Source organism: Molossus molossus, unplaced genomic scaffold, assembly GCF_014108415.1.
Source record: "Molossus molossus isolate mMolMol1 unplaced genomic scaffold, mMolMol1.p scaffold_m16_p_12, whole genome shotgun sequence".
NCBI classification, from domain to species: Eukaryota; Metazoa; Chordata; class Mammalia; order Chiroptera; family Molossidae; genus Molossus; species Molossus molossus.
The window spans coordinates 96977270-96998546 of record NW_023425347.1 but is presented as its reverse complement, the minus strand read 5'-3'; the positions used below and the strand labels follow the sequence as shown (position 1 = coordinate 96998546).

The following is a 21277-nucleotide window of genomic DNA, read 5'->3' as shown; positions in this document are numbered from 1 at the left end:
TCTGCTGAGGGTATTTTGGGGCTGGGGTTCCCAGCTGTTGGGGAAGTCCCTAAATTTCCTGAACCAAGTAGGAACCTGGTGTCTTGCTCAGCATCCCTTTGGTGACACGGGTTCCCAGTCCCCCCCCAAGAGCTCGCTGCTGCACCTGCCTTCCGCCCCTTCCTGCGAGACGCGCTCACCTGCCTGCTTCCTGCCGGCCCGGGCTTGGCTCCCGCTCGCTCTGGCGGCCAGGAGGGGCCTCCGACCCCCTGTGATCCCACAACAGGGCCCGCTGCTGAGCCTCAGGGGCCCAGGGACTTCCCCTCCCAGCTCCTCAAAGCACTTTCACATGCTGTTGGGAGTTCAAGGGCGCAGAAACCTGCAGCAAGCGCAAAACCCGCGTGGCCTCCACCCAGGGCCCTCTCTCGAGTCCCACGAGCTGCCATGTCTCTAGGCTTCTGCACTTTCCACGACAGAGGCCGCCTCCTCCGGGGTCCAGCCGGTCCCCGCTGGCCCATCACTGGCTCGCAGCCGCGTGCCCGGCGCTGTCTCAGGCTCCCGGGCGTCCTGGTTCCCTAGGGGCCACCGTTCCCTGGGGAGGATGGATGCAGGGGCCAGTCATTACAGTCATGACACCGTGAGATCAGTTCTAGAATTGAGGCACAGAAAACGACAGAAACTGCTTTTCTGACTGGGAAGATGGCGGGGGGAGAGGAGGGAACAGTGCCAGGAAAGCAGCGACAGGGAGGGGGCTGTGGGGCAGGTTCGGATGGTAACTGGGAGTCGAGGTGTGACCCAAGCGGAGGGCCAGTGCCGGCAAAGGCGTGGAGGGGGACAGCTGGGCGTGTGTGGCTGGAGCAGGGATGAGGGGAAAGGGAAGCTAGAGAAACGGGTTCGAGCCAGGCTGGGAAGGGCCTTGCGTACCATTGGCTCTGGGGAACCCTGGCCTAGTGAAGTCACTGCTCTGAGCCTCAGTTTCCCACCTACAGAATGGGACACAACAATAGGAACTCTTTATGGGGTTTCCCGGAGGATTCGAGGAACCAGTGCTTGAAACCTCTTAGTGTAAAGCAGGGGTGGGGAATATCCGGCCCGAGGGATGTAGAAGGCCCGAGAAATCAAAACCGGCTAACGTCACACGCCTCACCAGATCAGCCTGACCAAATATAGCAGGCTCATTTTTAAGTCGATACTTTTCTATGGTCTTTGAATGATGTTATAAATATCCAAATGGTCCTTGGCAGAAAAAAAGTTCCCCACCCCTGTCATAAAGGAAGCCCTCAAAGGTGTCTGTTATTATCACAATTAAGTAAATGCTATAATTTTTCAGGTGAGGAGAACCCTACCCCCCACCACACCTCTGCAAGTGTTCTGTGCAGAGGAGGCTTGGTGAATGGTCCCTTTAGAAGTCCATGGAAGGGAAGGACGGGAGAGAGAGACACTTGTCTGTTGCTACAATGATCATTTTTGAGGGGTGTGTAGTATTCCATTAAAAGAAAACGCCACAATTTACTTAACTATTCTCTGTTGTGATTCTTGGGGTATTTCCAAAATTTATAAGTAATATTTTAGGAAATCTTTCTTGTTTATAGTTTTTTTTTCCCAGTTGAGCTATTTCCTTAGTTTTTTCTTTACCAGGGTGAAATTATTGAACCACAAGTTGTAAACATTTTTTTTGTGGGGCGGCAGGGGAGGGACTTTGCTAAGAATTGACAATTACTTTCTGATAAGGGTGGAACCATTTACCAGCAGAGTATGAATGCGTGTTCTACTTTGAGGTGGGATTTTACCAAAGTTGTTTTTATAAAGGAAAAATAAAAACCACCCTGATGATTTAGCATCTTAAAGTGGTCAAAGGTTGTTTTAATTTGCATCTCTTCAATTGCTAGAAAGATGGAACTTTAAAAATGTGTGATTAACGTTGTTTTGTAGAGCCCCTTGCGTCAGCCATCCTGGTTGCTGTTCGGTTGTGTGTGTGTGTGTAACAAACATCTATTTATTCAGAGCACCCGCGATTCTCTACTAGAAAGCTGCAGCCTGGGGAGGAAGCATCTGGGTTGCCCCTGCCCCCCTAGTTCTGTAAACATCATTCAGGGTCACTTCCACAATCGCTTACTGTATTGTTTTTTTATTTTATTTTATTTTATTTTATTTTATTTTATTATTATTATTTTTTTATCCTCACCCAAGGACATTTTTCCATTTTTTGTACAGATAGAGTGGGAGGGAGAGAGAGGAAGAGGGAGAGAGAAACATCGATGAGAAAGGGATACATCAAGTGGCTGCCACCCGCACGACCATCCAGGGCCGGGGACAAACCGCAACCGAGGTACATGCCCTTAGCGGCAACCGAACCCAGGTCTCTCTGGACCGCAGGCGGACGCTCTAACCGCTGAGCCAAACCGACCAGGGTGCTTACTGTATTGTTTAACATGGTCCCAGCTCACACGTCCCAGGCCTGGTGCATCCAGGCGAGAGCCCAGAAGTGGGTGTCCTGGGAGGCACTCAACGCAGGCAGTTTTTCCAAGAGGCACCCAGGAACTCAAGGAGGGTTGGGCAAGGGACGGTCAGTTGTACAGACTTGATTGGGAGGGTCCTGGAGGGAGACAGCTGCTATGGGCCAGGTTGGCATGACCCCTTGCAGGATAGACTGAGGTGCAGAACCCTGAGGGTCCTTGGGCCATTGTGGGCACAGGGAAAGCAACCAGAGCACCGAGGACTGGCTACCTGTTTCTGAGCCTCGGTTTCCACATGTGGAAAAACAAACAAGACAAGCAATGAACCCTTGACCTGCAGCCCAATCTGTGCTCAGTAAACATGTGTGGGATGTAGAAGGAGAGGAACAGAGACCCCGTGGGAGGAAGAAGCTGGCAGGGAAAATCATCCCACTGCTAAGGAGAACTTCACTCGAAGGAGGCGCGTATAGTTTCCTTCTTTTAGGGGAGATGACTAGGCTCCTCCTCTAGATAGAAAACTCTCGAAGCAGGAACACACCATGAATGGATAACCAAATGTTCTGTTCTCCCATCAGTCCCTCCAATAGTCAGCCCACCTACTGATCCATCCATCTACCCGTCACCTGCTCACCCATCTTACCCACTTACCCACTCATCCATCCATCCGACTATCCCCCACGCATTCATCCACCCACCACCCATCCACTGACCCATCCATGCCCCACCCACCCATCCATGCATCCACTCACTCATTCACTCCCCCACCCATCCACCCACCTGTCCATCCACCCACCTACCCACCCACCCACACATTCACTCACCCACCCACTCACCCATCCATGCCCGACCCACCCATCCATGCATCCACTCACTATTCACTCAACCAGTCATCCACCCACCCCACCTACCCATTCACCCATCTATCCGCCCACTCACCCACCATCCACTTACCCACCCATTCATCCATCCACCCACCTACCCACCCACCCACTCAACCATTCATCCATCCCCTCACCCACCCATCCACCCACCCGTCCATCCACCCACCTACCCACCCACCCACACATTCACTCACCCACCCACTCATTCATACGTCTACCCACCCATCCACCCTCCACCCATTCACCCATCCACCCCCTCACCCCCACCCATCTACCCCCCATTCACTCTAGATGTATGATAGATTCATACATCTGTCCACCTACACATCCACTCAATCACCTATCCATCCTCCCACCCATTCATTCATTCATCCACCCACCCACTTGACCACTCACTCACCCACTCATTCATCCACCCACCCACCCGACCACTCACCCATCCATTCATCCATCTACCCCCCACCCATCCACTTATCCACCACACCCATCCATCTCCCCATCCCCCTATCCCCAACCTCCCACCACCCATCCACTTATCCATCCATCCATCCATCCATCCATCCATCCAACCATCCATCCATCCATCCGCCCTTCTACCCATCCTTCCATCATCCATCTACTGGTGCATTTTATAGTAAAGATACATAGATGGGGTTGAGTGGTTGGTGGTGGCTTTCTCCACAGTCTCCCTCTTCCAGGGTCTCTTCCAAACAATCTCCAGGGCAGGAGAAAAGTCTGAGTTGATCAATGTCAGGAGCAGGAACCTATTCAGGTTTTGCTTTTCCTTGGGGTGGGGGTGAGATGGGACCGCTGGGACCAGCTGGAGATTCCCAGCCTCCTGTAAGTCCCTCCTCTCAGGGCTGGGAGCTGCCTTTCTGCCCCTCAGTCCACTTCAGCTGGGGCCACCCTAACCCCTTCTCTAGGGTAAACCATTCAAACAGCAAAAGGGGTGTGTGATTTGTTCTGAGTCATCATCTCAACACGTGTCTGTCCCCTCGTTTTTTTCTTCAGCTGCAAGTGGCCCATTCTTTGAACCAGTTCTGGGTTGGCCTCCGCACCGGTCTCTGGCAGGGAAGGGTTAAGGCTGCATCTTGAAGGAGCAGCCGACTTGACTCCCCAGCGTGCGGTTGGGCAGTGAGGCTGGTGGGGCTGCCTAGTTGAGCGGGGCAGCGAGACCAGCCCTGCTCTGCCCGGGATGTTCGCTCTCCACGCAGTGATGGGACTGTTGCTCCTGGGGGTGCTCCGAGCCTTCCCGCAGGTAAGGGGGTGTCAGGAGCCTGGGGAGGCGCCTGTGGTCCAGAGCCCCCTCCTTCCCATCGCCGCCCTGAGCTGGGGACAGTGTGGCACATGGAATGCAGGGGAGGACAGAAGTACTCCTTGCCTCAGTCCTCACCCAGCTGAAGTGAGGGGGTGCAGGTGACAAGCAGGGGGACCCGAATATGCAAGTATGATAAGGTGGCAGGTGGCAGCCTGCCCTGAAGGAGAACAGGAATTACTCTCTTGTTTATCATCAGCTGAGCTGAGGGGACTGTCTGCAGGTGATAGGCTGTTTCTGGGTGGGGGTCCTGTGCATCTTAGGCGAGGACCCCCAGGGTCTGGGCAGGCCAGCTGGGGCCTCCCGTGGCCAGAAGAGGTTGGTGTTGGGGCTCTTTGCTACACCGCCTGGTCCCTAAGCTGGCCACTGGCTGAGGAAGGTCTAGGGAGGGAGGGAGAGATCAATGATATTCTATTGAATCTTAGGGCAGGGGATGGAGGGCAGTTGGGTAGGCTTCAGGCAGAAGGAGGGAGAGTTTGGATGGGAAAAGGGGGACGTGCAAGTGCCCCTCTTTCCTCTTCAATGGGGCAACATGAGAACCCCCCCGCCCCCACCCACAGATGGCAGAGGGGGCTGCTGACAGGGTTAACACGACAGACTCTGGCTGGAGAACCACCTCCAAGCCCCCTGCTGATGACCTGGGGGCGGGGGAGAGTTTGGGGTGCCAAGGTCTTGGGGAGGCAAAGGGGAGGGAGGGATGTGATAGGGACCTCGGGTGTGGGGGGGCTTTGCTCGTATGTGGCTGAAGCTCATGCACTCCCTTTCCATAGAGCGAAACCCCTCTTTAAGTAAAAAAAAGAATGTGCATTTCATCACACAAGGAATAGATAAATATATCCTCCCAGCAAGAAATGGAAAAACCTTACAGATAAAGCTCAATCTTTAGACATCGCCTCATCTTGAGTCCTTCAAAGGTGTCACTGCCATTACCGCTTCGGTTTTCTAGAAACTACAGGTTTTCGTATGGCTTCTGCGGTGTCTGTCCCCGGCTTGGAAAACTTGCTACGCTGATGCCGGCTCCGGCTTATCTCGGAAATCCAGGCGGTCGCAGGCACAGGGGGTGTGTCCATAGTTTATTTACATCCCTGACGGTCGCAGTAAGGTTCCGATAAGGTTCCTATGGTCGTTGTGTGTTTGTGTGGGGATGCGAGCGCCTCTTTCCCGGAGGAGAGGCTGAGAAGAGGGGCCGGGTGCTGGGGGCGGACGCTAAGCCATGAAAGGGTGCTCGCCTTCCAGGGAGCCTCCCAAAGGGCAGCGAGTAGCCACCTCCCCACATCCTAACCGACTTTTGATCTTATCAGAGTTGTTATTTTTGTCAATGTGATCCGTGAAAAGGATCATATCCTTGTTGTCTTAATCTGCATTTCCCGCCTACTAGAGAGGCCGAGCGGCTATCATGGGCTCAGATACTGAGTGGTTTCTTGGCAGGAATGAGGGGCCCCTGGGGGAGGGGCTGCCTGCCCCCTTGATGCTCCCGCTGACCGACCCGTCAAGCCTTCTTCCATTCCCATGTTGCCCCAGTAAAGATTTGAAAGGTTCAGTATTAAAAAAAAAAAAAAAAAAAAAAAAAAAGCCCTGGCCGGTTTGGCTCAGCGGTTAGAGCGTCGGCCTGCGGTCCAGAGAGACCCGGGTTCGGTTCCCGCTAAGGGCATGTACCTCGGTTGCAGTTTGTCCCCAGCCCTGGTTGGGTCATGTGGGTGGCAGCCACTCGATGTGTCCCTTTCACGTTGATGTCTCTCTCTCTCTCTCTCTCTCTCTTTCCTTCCCACTCTATCTGAACAAAAAAATAGAAAAATGTCCTCGGGTGAGGATAAAAAAAAAAAAAAAAAGGCAGGGCCTGACTGCTTAATCTCATTTTCATCGGTCTGGTTTTATGACAGCACATGTCTTGGGGCTGCCCTGGGGCGGGAATGCTTTCTTGCTGTGTGTCACCTTCTGAGAAAGACATCTGGCCCCTGCCCCCTCATACCACAGTCTCCAGTGCTTTTTGTAATGCAACCCAGGATTACTCTGGTGCAAATCCTGAGAGAATTCTTGACTCTGTCTCCTTCTTCCTGACCTCCACCTTTTTCATGCAGGCTCCCCGGAGTGGGGTGCAGGGGTCTGGGGAGGGGGGCTTAAGGTCTTTCCCTGAGCTCTGTTGACGTAGAATTCTGCAGCTATCATCTCCCAGGCCAGGCCCAGGCTAAGGGCGGGCTTCCCTCCCTCCCTCCCTCCCTCCCTTTCTCCCCCCTCCCTCCCCCCCTCCCCCCTCCCTTTCTCCCCCCCCCCCATGCTGTTCCCCACTCCGCTCTGGCTGGCTGGCCAGCCGGTGCAGACCTGTGCCCTGAGCAGGTGCTCCAGCTGGGAAAGGTTCTGAATAACTGCTGAGTGCTGAATAACTGTGTGTCACTTCTCCCACCAGGGATCCCACACTTGAGCTAGTGACCCCATCCAGCGAAGGGCTCATGGTGGGATTTTACGGGCAGGAGGGCTGGACAGACTTTCGGTTCTGTTATGAAAAGCGGGCGTTTCCAGGGCGCTGGAATCCTGCAGGAAGGCCAAGTTCCACCTGGATGAGGGGACCCCGAGACCGGGGTCCTGACGGGCAGGGCAAGGAGGTGCGAGCTGGTCGGTGGGAATCTTGGCCTCCCCTTCTTCAGAGAGGCCAGGGCAGCAGGGCGAGTGTGGTGGGGTGGGGGGGCCATTACTCAGCTTGAGAGCAGTCAGTGCTGGGAGGACAGCGTTTACCGTAAGTCTCTGCTCTCTCCCACTCATATCTGACCTAGGCTTGTTTCTTCAGCTCGTTGTGATTCAGCCTGAGGCTCAGATGCTCCTTCCTCGCCCCTCCCCCTTCGCCCCAGGAACGCTGTCTGTCGAAAAGGAAAATGGCCGAGGATGTCTGTCTGGGCCTGGGAGCACCTGCAGGCTTGGGGGTCCTTGGCACAGATGGTTATTTAGCCCAGCTCGAGCCAGCGTGGCCTCGTCGGGCCTGTGCACTGACCCTGGGGGTGGCCCATCGGGGATCATGGCCTCCATTTCCCAGATGACGATGTGAGGCCTGGGGCGGGGGGGACGGAGCAGGACCAGAGTCCCAGCCCAGGGGACAGAATGTCCACAGAGGCAGCTCTGAGCAGGGCCAGTCCTCTAGCCTTACTCTCTCCTCCGACTAGTGGGCTGTTGGGTTTGAGTTGGCAGAACCTTGTTCTGGAAGCTTCGCTGCCTATGGTCAAAACCACCAGGCGTTCTCAGTGGGCTCACTGGTGGGAAGGGACTTTTTATACGCCACTCGGTCCACTTTCTCAGGGAGCCTAGATCTTTGGGGACATTCATCCAAGTATTCATGTATTCATTCACGCATGCATTTATTCATGCGGTTATGAATTTATTCATTCATTCAGAAAACCTTACAAGAGCAGCTGTGCCAGTCATGGCTCCAGGGGCTTTTATTCCAGGCTGTTCCAGATAATCACTCAGCCTCTGCTTGTAGGCCTCTGGTGACGGGGTGCTCACTCCCTCCCAAGGCAGCTCGCGCTCCCCTGGGTTAGGTCTCACGTGTGGACAGTCCGTATGAGGCGCTGACGTCCATCTCCTCGAAGCGTCTCCCCGTTGTGCCTGGTTCTGGGAGCTGGGGCTGCATAAGCAAGTCGTCCTCACCTTCCCTGGAAATGCCTCCCGGCAATGCGACAGCTTCAACCCTGGGCCCCGAGGTCTCCTGGTCAGTCACCCCATTCAGGGCCTCCAACATGTATTCCTCACATGGCATGAGCTTGGCGCCTACTCTCACCGACTCATTCCTTCTGCAAACATTGTCAAGCCCCCACTGTGCCAGGGACGTTCAGGATGCCACAGGGACACGGTGCCCACTGCCTCATGGAACTGACATTCCCATGTCGACAGACAGGCTGGTGCCCTGGAGATGATTATCACCAGCTAGTGTGAGAGAGGTGGCAGCTACCTCAGGCAGGAAAACGAGGAGGGCCTCCAGGAGGTGGTGCCATGCAGAGGAACCAGGAGGGCCTCCAGGAGGTGGTGCCATGCAGAGGAACCAGGAGGGCCTCCAGGAGGTGGTGCCATGCAGAGGAACGGAAGGAGGGAGCCCCCAATGGGACGTTAGCAGAACGTCTGGGCCCAGAGAACCAAGGCTGGATGGAGGAACAGGAAGGAGGCCAGTGTGGCTGGAGCAGAGAGGGCGAGTGGGATGTGGTAGAGAAGGTGACCGAGAAGGAAGCCATAACAGAACTTTGTGGACTGCCGGTTGGGGGAAATGCCGTCACATGACTTGTCCAGTTCCCTCTGTCTGCTGGGGCGGGGAGCAGGGCCCAGGCTGCTGCTGTGTACAGGGAAGGGCAGGTGGAACCGGGACTAGACTTTGGAACCAAAGCCACAGGACCCGCCGATGGGCTGAGTGCAGAGGGCAAGAGGGGACTCGGGGTCCTGTCCAGATGTGGGGGCTCCACATCTGGCTGAGGGGTGCTTTCGGCTCTGGAGGCAGAAAGAAGGCACGGGGCAGGAAGGTGTCTTGGAGAAAAGCACCAGGGCTGCCTTGCCCACGTTCGAGCATCGGCAGGGGTCGACTGCCGAAGTGTGGGCTCAGCGAGGGCTCGGCCCCCGATCTAGGTCCTTGGCACCAGAGGCGACTGCACACTTCCTGGTGTGGTCTCTGCCACCCATTCTCCCTTGCTGGTGACCCCTTACTTCTGGTGATGCAGCCCGCGATTCCAGACCTCCTGGCCTCCACGTTATCTGGTCCATCCGTTCCAACCCAAGGTAGGCCCTTCCATTCATCCTGCTGACGTTCATGGTAGCTCTCCTGCTGCTCCAGCAGTGATCCGGGACCTGCAGGCTCGGGGTGGCAGATTTATCCTCTTAGGGCTCTGGAGGTCAGACATGTAAAGCAGGTGGGCGGGGCGCATCCCTCCTGGAGGGTCCAGGTCCAGGGGGAGGGTGCCTCCTGTGCTCTTCCAGCTCCTGGCGGCTGCCCGCACTCCTCGGCCGCCCCTTCTGCTCTGACTCCGCCCCTCCGCCTCCCTCTTCTCCTGTGGTTACACTGGGCCCCGTGGATCATCCGGGATAATCTCACCTCAAAATCCCGACCTGACTACATGTTCCCATTCACAAATTCCAGGGCTTAGGAGGTGGGCGTCTTTGGGGGCCCTTATCCTACCCACCATATTTCATCTTGTTGGGTCTGGACCATACTTGTCAAGTCTTTTCGGGAGACAGTAAAGCATCTTGGTTAAGAGTATGGGTTTTGGCCCCGCCGATGTGGCTCAGTGGTTGAGCATCGACCCGTGCACTAACAGGTCGCTGGTTTGATTCCCGGTCAGGGCACATGCCCAGGTTGTGGGCCTGATCCCTAGTTGGGGGCATGCAGGAGGCGGCCAGTCGATGTTCTTGCTCTTCGATGTTTCTGTGTCTCTCTCTCTCTAAATCAATAAATAAAAAGGAAAAATAAATAAATAAATAAAAGAGTATGGGTTTTGGTATCTTCCATATTGCAATCATGACCTCAAAGAAATGCTTTAATTTTTTTATTACAGTTTTAAAAAAAAGTATGGGCTTTTGAGTCCTCCTGCCAAGTTTATACCCTGCTTCTCACACTTACCATCGAGCGCTCTTGGGCAAGTCAGGTCACTTCTCTGTGCCTCGGTTCCCATCCACAGAAGGGGGTCATAGCAGCAACTATCTTGTAGGGCTGTGGGAAGCATCATACGGTTCAATATGTGAAAAGTGCTAAGAACAGCTCTGGGCACAAAGCAAGTGCTGAGTAAAGGTAAGCCGCTATGAAGTGCCTGAGGGGTGCAAGGCATTGTGGGTGCAGGCTGCAGGAGAACCAGTGACTGGGCTCGTCCTGGAGGGTGGCAGCCTGGGAGGAGAGACACGGAGGGAGTGTGACCAGTACCGTGCGGAGAGCTGCCCAGGTCTGGGGAGTCACAGGGGCCTGTCCTCTCCTCCACCCGGGGCTGCAGAGGAGGAGGAGGCCCCAGGCTCAGACACTAGCTGCAACCCCGCACTTTCGGGAAGACTGTCATCTGAACCTCTGGCCCACGCAGTCAGAGGGGTTTCTCGGGGCAGGAGGGACGTCAGTGCGGAGCGAGCAGTACGCCGTGGCAGAATGTGGACCGAACGCTGGTCCCGTTGACGTACTCACCTTCATCCCACCCATCCTGTCCCCTATTAGTTGCTCGACAGCCACTGGTGGCTCCCCAGTGCCAAAGGCGACATTTCCCCAAGGCACTTCCAGGGAGTAGTTCCATGAGGAAAGGGTTCCAGGGCCAGCTACGTCTGGGAAACATCTTGCCCCTCGACCCCGAAGCTTTCCTTGGAGAATCAGAGGGCAAACGGGCGCCCGAGGGGCCTACAGTTTCCCATGAAAACCCCTCGGAGGGAATCTAGCGTCTTTGCATTCTGTTTTTGTTTTGCTCGTCACCTGTTGACATCTGCAGAACCTGCGGTTGCTGGAACGCTAGGTGGGATGTGGCAGATTGCACGGCCCTGCGTCCTGGGTGCATCCCTTTCTGCTCCCACCGTCCAGCCCATCAGACCACTGAGCGCCCACAGCTCTGCTCTGTCCGCCCCGCCACCTCTGCATCTGCCGGGCTTGCTGCCTGGGTGTCCTCCCTGCACTTCCGTCTGTCAGGATCTTACCCACCCTTCCAGACTAAATGGACTCGTCCTGGCCGGGTAGCTCAGTGGGTAAGAGCATCGTTCCAATATGCCAAGGTTGTGGGTTTGATCTCTGGTCAGGGCACATTAAAAAATCAATGAATGCATAAATGAGTGGAGCAACAGATCAATGTTTGTTTGTTCTCTCTCTCTCCCTTCCTCTAAAAGCAACACATAAAAATGAAAAAAAAAAGAAGAAATGGAAGCGCTCCTCCAGGAAGCCCTCAGGGATGCCCCAAGGTAGTTTTTTCCTCTGCGTTTCTCATAATACACATTCTGCTTTGCGTTAGTGACTCGTGTGTTTTTCTGACCTCATCTTTGAGGGTTTCTGTCCTTCCTTCTTCCATGGATTGCTATTTAGTGTCTCTCGTGTGCCTGTTCTGGGAGCTGACTTCATGGCATAGAACAGTCTAGAATGGGCCTTTGTGTCTCCCCAGCACCCAGCCCAGTGCCTGGGTCCTTTGATGAGTGCATGGTGGGAGGGGACTTAGGTTTATTCTATGTCTTCTCAGGTGGGGCCCTGTTTTAGTTCCCATGGCTGTCATTACCACGAACTCAGTGACTTAAAACAACTCAAATGATTATCTTTTGGTTCAAAAGTCCATGGTTGTCACCAGGCTAGATCAGGATGCGGGCAGAGCTGCCTTCCTGTCTGGAGGCTCTGGGGCACCCAACCCCTTGCTTTCCCAGGGGTGAGAGCCTGCAGCCCCTGGCTCGTGGCTTTCCCCTGTCTCCACGCCGCTGCCCAGCCTCTCTGACCTGCACATGTCTGTCCCTCTCTGACCGACTCTTCTACCTCTCTGGCATTTTTAAGGACCCTTGTGATGACATTGGGACCACTGCAATAATCCAGTATCACATACCTATCTCAGGGTCACTGAGTAGCTACCTTAATGTCATCTGCGATCTTAATTCCCCTTTGGCATGTAAGGTGACAGAGTCCTAGGTTCTAGGGGTTAGGACGTGGGCATCTCCGGAGAGGACCGTTCTGCTGACTACAGACCCCTTCTCTTCACCTTCTTCCCTCCCCCCTGGGGGGTTCTCAGTGAGGATGGCCAGAGAAGGCGCTCACCTGTTCCTGGGGCTCCCTCCTGCCAGGGGCTCAGGTTCTATCCTCTGTGACTGTTCCTATGTCTCCCGTCTTTGGGTGTTATCCCCAGCCATGGGGCTGGGCTGCACAGAGCCGTGCGTGATGCCCCTCCGCTCCCTGGAGGCCAGAGGTGAGACCTGGCCTCCTGTATCACTGTAACACATGTGACAGCCATGAGGGACTGGGCCTGCACTGGCGGGAACTGATTCTGTGCCTGGGGGCGTGTTTAAAGTTGAGGGGAAGGAGGACTTCAATTTCAGGTGGTCTTTTGGTCTGGAGCCGAGGTGTGCCCTTGGAGTGGAGAGCAGGGGTTCAGAGCCCCCCAGGACTAGGAGATGACAAACCCCAGCCTAATGGTTACTTACAAGCTGGGCTGTGATCAGCAGACAATGGCCCCTTAAAATGTCCACAGCTGGTCCGGCCAGTGTGGCTCAGTGGTTGAGCGCCGACCCATGCACCAAAAGGCCATCGGTTCGATTCCTGGTCAGGGCACATGCCCAGGTTGTGGGGCTGATCCCCAGTGGGGGGTATGCAGGAGGCGGCCAATTGATGTTTCTCTCTCTCTAACATCAATAAAGAAAAAAAGTCCACATCCAAATCCCTGGAACCTGTGAATATGTCACCTTGTATGGAAGAGGGCACTTTGCAGACATGATTAAGGGTACAGACCTCGAGATGGGAGATTAGCCGGCATTATCCAGGTGACCCACTGTCCTCACATGAGAACCTCCCCTGGCTGTATCACAGAGAGATGACACGGAAGGAGAGAGGTATGACAAACTTCGACCCACGTTGTGGGCTTTGCAGGTGGAGGAAGGGGGCTGTGAACCAAGCCAAGGGAGCCAAACAGTGCGTCAGCCCCAAGGAGCTGGCCATGGCCTTTGTCAACAACAGAGATAGGATCTCAGTCTTTTTTTTTTTTTGGTACGTGCCCCTTAGCGGGGACTGAACCCGGGACTCTCTGGTCCGCAGGCCAACGCTCTAACTGCTGAGCCAAACCGGCCAGGGCAGGACCTCAGTCTTAACCACAAGGAAATGGACCCTCCCCTGGAGGCTCCAGCAAGGACCCAGCCCTGTTCACACCTTGATTTCAGCCTGCTGAGACCTGACCTGGATGGGGTGACCAGGGAGGGGTCCCTGAGGCAGTGGCGTGCACAAGTGAGGTTTGAAGGATGAGTTGGGGTGTTCTGGACGAGGGGAATGGGGTAGTCAGGGGAGTAGCATGTGCCAGGCTGCTGGAGGAAGGCTGGTGGGGGAGGGTGTGGAGGGTGCGCAGGCCAGATGAGCCAGGGCTAGGGGGCGGGGTCTCCTGGGCCATCGGCAGGATTTGGGGCTTTATTCCTAGTTGAGTTAAAGCCGTCTGAGTGTCTTCAATAGGATGGAGGGGAGGAGACCAGACGTGTGTTTTGAAAAAACCCCTCTGGCGTCTGCATTGTGAGTGAGGCTATGGGGCACAGGGCGGATGTGAGGAGACCCTTGGACGGCCGCTGTTAAGACCAGATGGTGGGGAGGTCAGGAGGAGCTGATAGATTTCAGGGCAAACTGGAAGTTAGACAGGACTAGCAACGCAGAGCCTGGTGGGTAAGAGCCCGTGCAGGATGGCTCAGCCTAAATCCTGGCTCTAACACTGCCCGGCTGCGTGACTTTAGGCAAGTTTCTTGACCTCTCTGTGCCTCCATTTCCCCATCTGTAAAATGGGAGAGACAGCAGATGGGGCCTGGGATTCTGCAGCTCGAGCAAGTTCCCAAGGGGTGGCCCAGATGCTTCACCTTGAGTAATAGAGGTGGGGATCCCCGGGGTGGAGTTGGGGTACACCTCCCAGCTCTGCTCAGCTTTGGCCCCTTCAGATCTATTGTATTTGACCCGCCCCCCCCCGGTCCCCACCCCCTGCAGACGCTCAGCTCCTACAGTGGGGCCCAGCTCCTGTTCCTCTCTGCAGCTAAGCCCAGGTGGGGCTTTCTGAACGTGATCTTTACTTTGTAGGGAAAACCAAACCAGCCTGAAAATAGACAGGCCTAGAAATGGGAAGGTTGTAGGCCACTGTCTCTTTATCTTGATGCCACTAAGCGTGAGCCACAGGCCTTTGGTTGCACAGCTCATCACCCTGCAGACACTTCGCTCTGCCTTGAACCTGTTGGGGAACCCCACCCAAAAGCCCCCTTCTAGTTCTTGGGCTTCCCCCTCCCACTCTCTCCTTTATGATCCCCCCATCCCTCCCAGGCCATGGCCAGAGCCCAGCCCAGCTGTCTCCCCCTTCCCCAAGGGCAGCAGGAGCTGATGGGCCAAGCAGGGTCTGGGCCAATGGCCAGTAGAAATTGGTGGGGCCCTCGAAATTCAGGAGGTCAGACTTCCAGGGCTGCCCTAGATGTCGAGGCTGCTGCCGCCTTCTCTGCCAGGAGCTGGGGTGGGTGAAGGGCCTGCGTGAGTGGGCAGCGGGGGGCAGTGGGGGGCAGTGGGGAAGATGGGAGAGATGACAGAAGAGTGATGAATGGGGGGTGCTGAGAGATGTGCCTGGGGCATGAGACTGGGCCAGCTTTTGGGGACCACAGACAGTGCTGCAAGGGTGAAGCTCAGGTCCCCAGATGCCATCTCTTTCTACTTATGGTCTGGGAATAGCCTGGGAAGCTGGGGTGGGCTCCCCCACTGGAGCGACAGCTCTGGAGGGCGTCAGGGCCCATTCAGCTCCCCGGCGCACAGTAGGTGCAGATGCGCTCTGCAGTGTCAGGAGTCAGCTGACCTGGACTCAGCTCCTGACCCCGCCCCAAGGTGTGATCTGGGGCAAGTGTTCCACCTTCCTGGTAATGGTCTCCCAGGCCTGTGGCTTCAATAACTGCTGTTGTTACTTCTACATGTGTGCATTGCATTGACCCATTTTCCGGGTGCCTGTAGCATAATGACATCATAGACAAAAAGAAAAAAATTCCCCACTGTCTCTGCGAGAGAAGGCCAGTCCAGTGGCCTCGGACATCTGGGGTGGATGCTGGGAAATGGGGCTGAGTAGTGCCCCTACCTGGACCTCAACTATATCTCTGGGGTCCAGCACCTCCATAGGCTTAGGGGGCTAGCCTTTCCCCCATAAGCCCCACATGGAAAGAGAAGCCCCCAGCCCTCTACTCCCTTGATGGGGCTCTGATGGGCTACAACTGTCCTTCCGGACAGCAGGAAGACAGCGCCCCCTGGTGGCCAACTATGGCCTCACACAGATTTATTGTGGAGCTGCTGTTTCCTTCCTAAGGCACTATTTCCATAAGTGGTGTTTAAAAAGAAGTTTTTTTTCCTTTATTGATTTTTAGAGAGAGGAAGGGAGAGGGAGAGAAAGACAGAAACATCGATGAGAAGGAACATCGCCCTGGCCAGTTTGGCTCAGCGGTTAGAGCGTCAGCCTGCGGTCCAGAGAGACCCGGGTTCGGTTCCCGCTAAGGGCACGTACTTTGGTTGCAGTTTGTCCCCGGCCTTGGTTGGTCGTGCGGGTGGCAGCCACTTGATGTGTCCCTTCACGTCAATGTTTCTCTCTCTCTCTCCCTTCCTCTCCCTCCCTCCCACTCTATCTGTACAAAAAAATGGAAAAAATATCCTCAGGTGAGGATTAAAAAAAAAAAAAAAGAAGGAACATCGACTGGCTGCCTCCTGTACGCCCCCTACTGGGGATCTGGCCCACAACCTGGGCATGTGCCCTGACCGGGAATTGAACCAGCGACCTCTTGGTGCATGGGTCGACGCTCACCCACTGAGCCACACTGGCCAGGCCCATATGTGGTTTTGTACAATTGCTTTATTTATTTCTCTATGTCTACATACATGATCATTATTACCATCCCCATTTGCAAGCTTGTTGCAGATATTGTGATCCTTCACCCCAAACATGTGGCGTGTTTCTTCTCCAGCTAGGGCATGCCTGACGTCAAGGAGTTCCATTCAGGCCTTCAGCATCCGTGGGACAGAATCAGACGTAAAGTCCGTGTTCAAACTTCCCCAGTATCACAATATTCTCCTTCACAGCAGTGCCTCGACCCAGGGTCCCACCCGGACTGCATTCAGTCGTCCTTCGTTCTGGAACATCCCACAGCTCTCTTTGTCCTTTGTCGTTGGCATTTTTTTTTTTTTTTTTTTTTTATCCTCACCCGAGGACATTTTTCCATTTTTTGTACAGATAGAGTGGGAGGGAGAGAGAGGAAGGGAGAGAGAGAGAGAGAAACATCGACGTGAAGGGACACATCGAGTGGCTGCCACCCGCACGACCAACCAGGGCCGGGGACAAACTGCAACCGAAGTACGTGCCCTTAGCGGGAACCGAACCCGGGTCTCTCTGGACCGCAGGCCGACACTCTAACCGCTGAGCCAAACTGGCCAGGGCTGTCGTTGGCATTTTTGTGCGTGTGTGTGGTACGTGCCCCTAGCGGGAACCGAACCCGGGACTCTCTGGTCTGCAGGCCGACGCTCAACCGCTGAGCCAAACTGGCCAGGGCTGTCGTTGGCATTTTTAAAGAGCCCAGGCCAGTTGTTTGGTAGACAGGCCGTCAGTTTGGCTTTATCTGAGGTTTCCTCATGATTCACATCATGGACTTCTGGCAGAAAGACCACAAATGCAATATGTCCTTCTCTGAACATTTTTATTTTATTTTAAATATCTTTTAATTGATATTCTAGAGAGAGAGGAAGGGAGAGAGAGAGAAACATCGATGTGAGAAAAAAACATCAATCGGCTGCCTCCTGCATATCCCCCACTGGGGATCGAGCCTGCAACCCAGGCATGTGCCCCGACTGGGAATCGAACCAGGACCTCTCAGCCCATGGGACAATGCTCAATCCACTGAACCACACCGGCTGGGCAAAGAGTCGCAGGTTTGATTCCCAGTCAAGGAAACGTACCTCAGTTTCGGGTTTGATCCCCGGCTCCAGTTGGGGTGGGTTCAGGAGGCAGCCAATCGATGTGCCTCTGACACTTCGATGTTTCTCTCTCCCTCTCTCCTACTCTATCTGAAAAAAAAAAAAAAGGAAAAATAACCTCGGGTGAGGATTAAACAAATAAATAAATAGGAGCAGCCTGGGGCCCAGAGAGGGGAAGAGAATTGGGAACACAGTGAAACTCAAATGTCCTCTTTGCCCATAGTTGCTGTGTGACCTTGGGTGGGTGACTGCACCTCTCTGAGCTGCAGTTGCCTTACCTGTGACTGGGGTGGTGATCTGGCCCCAAAGGGCTGAGGATGGCATAGAGGAGGAGATGTGTGACTGGGGGTAGTGACAGGCAATACCGTGGGTTCCTGGTGTCTGCACCTTCCACCCTTCCATGGACACAGGGTGTGGTGGCAGGAGGTGAAGGGTAAGCAAGCAGCCAGGCTCCCCTCATCTGTCCCCCAGGCCCTGGGGAGTCCATTGCTATCACTGAGATGAGCAGGCAGGCCTGAGGGGGAAAACCCAGGCCCAGGACCCAGAAATTTCCCCACTCAGCAGGCCCAGCAAGGCTGCACCCTCACTCCCCACCCACCCCGCCCATAGGCTTCACTTGGGGAGGTGCTCTGGGCCGGGGAGAACCTCGGTGGTCCCGGCAGGTCTTTGCACCTGGAGAGGCTGTCGGGAGCCACAGGCTTGCTTGGGAGAAGGCGCTCCTGCTGGGGGGTGGAGGCTGGCGTGCGTGGGTGAAGGCCGTGCCATGTGGCTGGTAGTGTGCTGTGTCAGGTTATAGTCATTCCTGCAGGTTCATGGGGTGACGTATCAGGTGTGCAAAAAAAAGAATGTCATGCACGCTCCGTGTATCCACCCACCACCCAGTGCCTCTTCGCTGCTTCTGACTTAACAGAAAAAAGTTTTAATTTTTATTATTTCCTTGAGTGGAGAGAAGAGCAGAGAAGCCCCTCAGGCCAGCCAGGCCCCTGCGGTAGGGGATAAATGGCTTCTACTTTCCTCCCCCAAACCACATATCCCACAGGTGGCCACCTCCTGTCTGTCAGGCACCATCTCTGGCAGCGGTAGGGCGACATGTGAAGCATGGCTCCCTCTAGCCCGGCTTCTCCCCTCCCGCTCCCTTCCTGGAGCCCCTTGTTATGGGCCTGCCCCTCCCCCACCCCCTTCCTGGAGCTCCTCCTAGTGGGTCTGCCCCTCCCCCACCCCTTCCTGGAGCTCCTCCTAGTGGGCCTGCCCCTCCCCCACCCCCTCCTGGAGCTCCTCCTAGTGGGTCTGCCCCTCCCCTACCCCCCTCCTGGAGCTCCTCCTAGTGGGTCTGCCCCTCCCCCACCCCCTCCTGGAGCTCCTCCTAGTGGGCCTGCCCCTCCCCCACCCCCTCCTGGAGCTCCTCCTAGTGGGTCTGCCCCTCCCCTACCCCCCCTCCTGGAGCTCCTCCTAGTGGGTCTGCCCCTCCCCCACCCCCCTCCTGGAGCTCCTCCTAGTGGGTCTGCCCCTCCCCCACCCCCTCCTGGAGCTCCTCCTAGTGGGTCTGCCCCTCCCCTACCCCCCTCCTGGAGCTCCTCCTAGTGGGTCTGCCCCTCCCCCACCCCCTCCTGGAGCTCCTCCTAGTGGGTCTGCCCCTCCCCCACCCCCTCCTGGAGCTCCTCCTAGTGGGTCTGCCCGGAAACCTGCCCTGTGCTTCCCTTTCACTCTACCAGAAGGACAAAACCCCTTCCCCAGGTCTCAGCTGAGACTTTCCTCTCTTGAACCCCCTTCTACAAAAGGGGCTTCACTTTCCAAGAGCCTTAGTCCAGCTGATATGGCTCAGTGGTTGAGCATCCATCCCTGCACCAAGAGGTCGCCGGTTCGATTCCTGGTCAGGGCACACGCCCAGGTTGTGGGCCCGATCCCCAGGGAGGGGCATGCAGGAGGCGGCCAGTCGATGTTCTCCCTCATGGCTGTTTCTATCTCTCTTTCCCTATCACTTCTTCTCTCTCTTAAATCAATAAAGAAAATAAAAAACAAAAAAGCCCAAAGCGCCCTGGAAGTGTGGGGGAGCTGTGAAAAATGCATATTCCTGAAAGAAGTGAGTCTCGACCCTGCTTCACACCATGTACCAAGTGGAACCTCACGAACCAGTCGAGCAGACATTCGTACCCTGGGCCTGTGCCAGAGGCCAGGTGGGGGGCAACGGAATGGACCGAGAGAGGGGAGGGGGAGGGGATGTTGGTCCCCAGAGGCTGGGACTGGCTGGTGGGCTGGGTGTGAGCAGATGGGAGGCCCCCAGGTGCCCTGAGTGGTGGAGGTTCTGGAGATGCGAGATCCAGTGTCTCCGTCCTGGTTGCTCTTCTGGAACCTGCGGCTTGGTCTCAGGCCTGGCCTCCTGGGACCTGAGGGCCTGGAGGGAGGATGGATGTCTGGGACCCTGGGCCTCACCAGTTTGTCTTCCCCTCAGGGTCGAGCCCCCACGGACCCCTGTGTGGGAGACCCCAGCCGCTACTATGACGAGGCCGCCGGGAGGTGCTGTTACCGCTGCCCTGAGGGTGAGTGGGGTGCTGGGCTGGGGAAAAGGGGGTTGGGGCTGGGAAAGACAGGAGCCCATGTCCTCACTGTCGTGTGGATGGCAGGTTCTGAAGGCCATGCCTCTGCCCTTTATAGAACGTGGGCTACATACACACGAGCCCGGACGGTCACATGCAGGCTTCATCTCGCGGACCCTTGCCGGCAGCCTTTGTCATCCCCGTTGTACAGATGAGGCTGGTGGGGGTGCTGCAAGATTAGTAACTTGCCCAAGGTCATGAGCTGGGAGCTGTAGAACTGGCCTGGGCTGGAGCCCAGGGTTCCCTGACCCCAGAGTCTAGGCTGTCGATATCCCCCGACCGCCCTTCATTTCTGGCCTGGACGCCCATCCTCTCGGCCCCCGGCGCTGGAGGGTGACGGGCCACAGTGCACAAGATCATTAAGGGCATGTGGCTGGAGCTGGGCAGGAACCCTGGTCAGTCTCTTTCCAGACCATGAAGGCCAATGGAGCCCATGCTCAGGCCACCAAAGGACCGAGAGAAACATTTAGGGGGAGAATTTGATATTTCCTATTTCCCCAAATTATTCCGGTTATTATAGGGAAAAAAGTAGAACCGTAATAGCCTTTCTTGCCTTTATTTTGTGATTTAGTGTTGGTTGCGAAGTATATATCGGGGGGGGGGGGGTCCCTGTGCTTTTATTAGTGCTTGGGACCTCGGTGCCTAACTGGCTGGACACCCACCCGTGTTCCTGTCCGTCCACCCACCCATTTTTCACCCGCTCGCTGCTTTGTCCACCTGGCCCTCCTGCTGGCTCATCAGATCCCTCTCCTCCCCCTTCCCATTCCTTTGGCCACTCGCCCCTAGTTTTCTATCCATCTGTCTCAGTCCGCTCAGGCTGACATCACGAAACACCGGAGACTGGGGGTTTAAAACCACAGACATGATTTATTTTCTCTTGGTTCTGGAAGCTACCAAGGTGCTGGCAGGGTTTGGTTTCTGGTGAGAAATCTCTTGGCGTTCAGACAGCTGCCTTCTCATGGCTGAGAGAGAGATCTCTCTCTCTCTTCTCATAAGGCCACCAATCCTGTCGGACCAGGGCCCCATCCTTATGACCCCATTTAACCATAAGGATGTCCTGAAAACCCTGTCTCCATATACAGTCACACTGGTGGCTAGGGATTCCACATATGAATTTGGAGGGGACACAATTCAACCCATAGGGCTGCTCCCTCCCACCCCCCTCCCATTTCCCCTCCTGCCCATCCCTGTCCCTCTGCCTACCCCTCCCTGTCGTCCCCCTTTTCATCCACTCTTCCACCCGTCCATCAAACAATCGTTTATTGCTCCTTTTTTTTTTCTTTATTGATTTTAGAGACAGAGGAAGGGAGAGGGAGAGAGTTAGAAACATCAATAAGAGAGAGCTTGGACTGGCACCTCTAGCTTGTCCCCTACTGGGGATTTGGCCCACAACCTGGGTATGTGCCATGACGGGGAATCGAACCAGC

The 21277-nt window shown here is 55.5% G+C and overlaps 1 protein-coding gene across 1 annotated transcript in view; it reads left to right on the top strand.

The window, feature by feature from the left end:
* Window positions 1-4279: 4279 nt before the first annotated feature.
* Window positions 4280-21277, top strand: part of TNFRSF8 (TNF receptor superfamily member 8) — a 66294-nt gene continuing 49296 nt past the window's right edge. The window contains exons 1-2 of the mRNA XM_036256360.1: window positions 4280-4574; window positions 19706-19793. Coding sequence (XP_036112253.1) covers window positions 4512-4574; window positions 19706-19793 — 151 coding nt within the window. The 5' untranslated portion in view covers window positions 4280-4511. The remainder of the gene's footprint in view (window positions 4575-19705; window positions 19794-21277) is intronic.